The 4374-nt window shown below is 39.3% G+C and overlaps 1 protein-coding gene across 1 annotated transcript in view; it reads left to right on the top strand.

Annotated features, from left to right (window-relative positions):
- Nucleotides 1–265: 265 nt before the first annotated feature.
- Nucleotides 266–4374, top strand: part of LOC107582476 (taste receptor type 1 member 3-like) — a 7874-nt gene continuing 3765 nt past the window's right edge. The window contains exons 1-3 of the mRNA XM_016268321.1: nucleotides 266–465; nucleotides 552–852; nucleotides 1069–1425. Coding sequence (XP_016123807.1) covers nucleotides 266–465; nucleotides 552–852; nucleotides 1069–1425 — 858 coding nt within the window. The remainder of the gene's footprint in view (nucleotides 466–551; nucleotides 853–1068; nucleotides 1426–4374) is intronic.

Genomic DNA, 4374 nt, shown 5'->3' with positions numbered 1-4374 from the left:
GAAACTTGATGTAGACCCCTAATTTACATTCAAAGCACATGAAAGCTGATCACTGAAGCGTGGGGAGGGGCGTTTCACTCATTTACATGTCGTCGACTGACCGTCAAACCATCATAATCACTCGCCACTGAGGGAATCACAACACATCAAAACAAGAAGAGCCTAATCAACACTTCCACTGAGGTCAGTCCAGCTATTTCACTTTCATTTATTAATTTCCATGATATATGCTTCTTCATGCATCCTGGATTTTCCACCCTCCAGGATGGCTAAGGAGTGGACACTTCTGTTGCTCTGTGGCATTCTGGGGTCTGGATTCAGCGAAAAGCCATCATGGTTCAAGAACATCTCAACAAGTCTTTTTAAATCCCCTGGAGATATTCTGATAGGAGGACTTTTCCCCATTAACGAACTGACCAGTGAACTGAGCAAACGGGTGAAGCCTGATGATCTTGAGTGCAACAGGTAAAATCTTGAAGGAAGCCACATAATCTAGGAATCTGAAAATGCTTTCCTCCTAAAATCACTTTTTTATCCTTCTGTTTTGGCAGTATAAGCACATATGGTCTGTCTCTCGCATTGGCGATGAAGTTCTCTTTGGACGAAATCAATTCTAAAGAGAATCTTCTCCCTGGAATCACACTGGGATTCGAGAGTTATGACACCTGCATGCAACCAGCCGTTGTCATGAGGCCCGTCCTCCAGCTTCTCACAAAGGAATCAACAGAAGAATTGGATATTGCCTGTAACTACACCGACTACAAGCCTCGTGTTATAGCTATCATAGGACCAAACAACTCAGAGTTGGTTCCAGTTATTGGAAAGCTGATTGGATTTTTCTTGATGCCACTGGTGAGTTGACATGAAGTGTAAGATTTAAAGGATGCAAAAGGTTTGTTTAAAGGATTGTTTTTGTAAGCAAAATACTTTAAAAATTAATATATTTATTTTAATATTTTATTTAAATTGTTTCAGCAAATTTATGCAATAACATGACAGGCATGACTGGCCTCTTAACTAGTAAGACATTCCTCTTGTTTTTGAATTTCTCTAATTGCGCATTTTTAGATTAGCTATGGCGCCACCAGCGACATGTTCAGTGACAAAGAGACCTTCCCGTCCTTCATGCGTACCGTCCCTAGTGATCGCTGGCAGGTTGCGGCCATGGTGCAGCTTCTGAAAGAGTTTGGGTGGAACTGGGTTTCAGTAGTAGGTAGTGATGATGAATACGGACAGAAGGGTCAGCAGCAGTTCTCCAGTATGGCCAATCAGGAGTCCATCTGTGTGGCATACCAGGGTTTGATTCCTGTATACAGCGATCCAGAGCAAGCGGTGAAAGAGATTCTCAATCGTATTGTGGACGCCAAAGTGGGAGTGGTGGTGGTCTTCTCTCTCCCCAAGCCGGCCAGAGACTTCTTCATAGAGGTGAAAAGCTTAATGCAATTTATGCAATAATTGGGTCACATTATGAAAACAAATTGTTTGGTCTTTTGAAGCAAAAGTTTGAAATACTGTGACATAATGCTGTAGATTCAGAATTGTAAACATTTTGACCAAATAAAACAGACCATTAAACATTAACATGACACCTGTTACAGCCAGCTCTTCCAAACACTTCCAACCGCTTATAATGATTAACAAAACCTTTATTTCAACACAACAAAATAAACATAAATGTGATATAAACAAGGAAACGTGTCAGGACTGGGCGGGCCACTCAGCATAATGCAGAACATTGAACTCCAGAGATGATCACCCAAAAAAACGCTCTCCGCACCAACAATGCCAGGGACATTTAACTTTACGACCAACAAGTGTGAAGTTTGCTAGCCACACCCCCTCCAGGCGGCACCTAAAAACACAAACCACAAGCACACGCACAGCCTAGGCTGGGACGTCACAACACCCCATAACAACTGCCGGTCTCAGTTTAACGAGGAGGTTCATAGAGGTTCAAAGTTTCTCTTCCTCTTTGGTGGAACAAGCTGCCAACCTCTACCCAATCTGAGATCTTTCAAGAAAATGCTGAAGACACATCGCTTACCTAATCTACAAACATAAACAAAGGCACTTACTTTAAAATTGGCATTTTGCACTATGAATTTTGTTCGCTCGTATGACAATTTGCTTGTAATGTTCCTCATCTACATTTAGTGGTGGTCCAAACAGAATGTTTTTTGTTTATGAACGTGAGTGAGCAGGTCAGTGGAATGGGAAACATTTAAAAACGCAAGGTCTCGAGACATGCTTTTTAAAAGTTGAACTAACTTGAGAACCACTGTTTTTTTTAATGCTGTGATGCATAAGATTCTCCAAAAGATGCGAGATGGGAGACGCAAGCGCAACGGTCAAAGATGTCCATTTAGCACATGTTTACATGAAAAACAATAGAAGAGCAGCACACTGGAATGCAAAAACACATTATGGGTGAACAGTCCCTTAAAGTCAAAGCAGCAAAAACAGCCTGTTTAAATTTAAGGCTAAAAAAGACAGTGGAAAATGGTTACAAAACAAATTGTGAAATTATATTAAAGGTTAAAGGTGCAATGTGTAATATTTTTGAGAATCTGTTTACAGAAATGCAATGTAACATACAAAACTATGTTTTCAGTGGTGTATAAATACCTTACAAAATTCACCGTTATGTTTTAATTACCTTAGAATAAGCCATTACAATTTCTACAAACACTGCGGGTCCCCCTCCATGGTTAAGTCACCATTTTGCACCATCATGTTTCTACAGTAGCCCTAAATGGACAAACTACTCTACAGAGCGCGTTTTGTCACTGTTGTTCTTCTTCGTTTCTTCCTCGTGTTTTTAGAGGCAGCTTGCATCGTCTCTACGTTGAATACGCATGAAGAAGTAGTAGTAGTCGTCGTGTGGTTTATTTGAAGCAGAGGTCGTTCGTAGAAGTAAGAAGAGTAAGAAATATTTGAACAAATGGAGGACCACTCATATTATTTTGCACAAGAGCCAACAGAGCGTCAATCTTCATCGTCAAAGAATGATGAACACGTAACAATAATATTCGCAATAACATATCGGTTTACTAAAAAATTTATTACATATAATTTCTTAATTTATCTTTGTAAAGAAACCTCAACGCTTGACTGGCTACTCTCTGCTGTCTCAGATGACTACATCTTTGTCCTATGTCGGCAACAGTAGCTTCTCAAGGGGAGGGACGGGGGGAGGGGCTAATCCGTTAATTGCAATATGCAACATCACCGCTAGATGTCGCTAAAATCTACACACTGCAGCTTTAAAGGGATAGTTCACCCAAAAATTTAAATGTTGTCATCATTTACTCCCCCTCATGTCGTTCCAAACCTGTATGAGTTGCTTTCTTATGTTGAACATAAAAGAAGATATTTTGAAGAGCTGCACAAGAGCCAACAGAGCGTCAATCTTCATCGTCAAAGAATGATGAACACGTAACAATAATATTCGCAATAACATATCGGTTTACTAAAAAATTTATTACATATAATTTCTTAATTTATCTTTGTAAAGAAACCTCAACGCTTGACTGGCTACTCTCTGCTGTCTCAGATGACTACATCTTTGTCCTATGTCGGCAACAGTAGCTTCTCAAGGGGAGGGACGGGGGGGAGGGGCTAATCCGTTAATTGCAATATGCAACATCACCGCTAGATGTCGCTAAAATCTACACACTGCAGCTTTAAAGGGATAGTTCACCCAAAAAGTTAAATGTTGTCATCATTTACTCCCCCTCATGTCGTTCCAAACCTGTATGAGTTGCTTTCTTATGTTGAACATAAAAGAAGATATTTTGAAGAGCATTTTGAAGTGGTACTAACAGTTGGTGGTTGCCATTGACTTCCATAGTAGGAAAAAAAAAATACTATGGAAGTCAATGGCAACCACCAACTGTTTGATTACCAGCAATCTTCAAAATATCTTCTTTTATGTTCAACATAAACATAAACATGTTCAACATCCCTTTAATACAAGAAATCTTGACTGACATAATTAGGCCTCCAGGGAAAAATATTAATATATATTTTAAGGCTGCCCCCCAATAGTCAACTAAACGTTAGTCGGCGAGAAGAGGCTTAGTAGACTAAAATTGTACTAGTCCTTTAGTGGCAGGAAAAAAAAATGTCCGTGTCCGTGTCTTTAGGTAATTACAGTATATTAGACGTACACATGAGTATCGAATAGGCTATATATTAAAAGCCCCCCAAGCATATATTTAGGTAATTAAATTAATATAAACATGTGATTAGCCAACTAATGCCTTAAATGAATGACTATTAGACTAAAAAAAAATCTTTAGTCGGGGGCAGCCCTATATATATATATATATATATATATATATATATATGTGTGTGTGTGTGTGCGTGTGTGTG

The sequence above is a fragment of the Sinocyclocheilus grahami genome, unplaced genomic scaffold (assembly GCF_001515645.1).
Source record: "Sinocyclocheilus grahami isolate Dianchi unplaced genomic scaffold, SAMN03320097.WGS_v1.1 scaffold44.1, whole genome shotgun sequence".
Taxonomy (NCBI): Eukaryota; Metazoa; Chordata; class Actinopteri; order Cypriniformes; family Cyprinidae; genus Sinocyclocheilus; species Sinocyclocheilus grahami.
The sequence above is the reverse complement of the archived record's forward strand: the minus strand, read 5'-3'. Positions and strand labels throughout refer to the sequence as shown.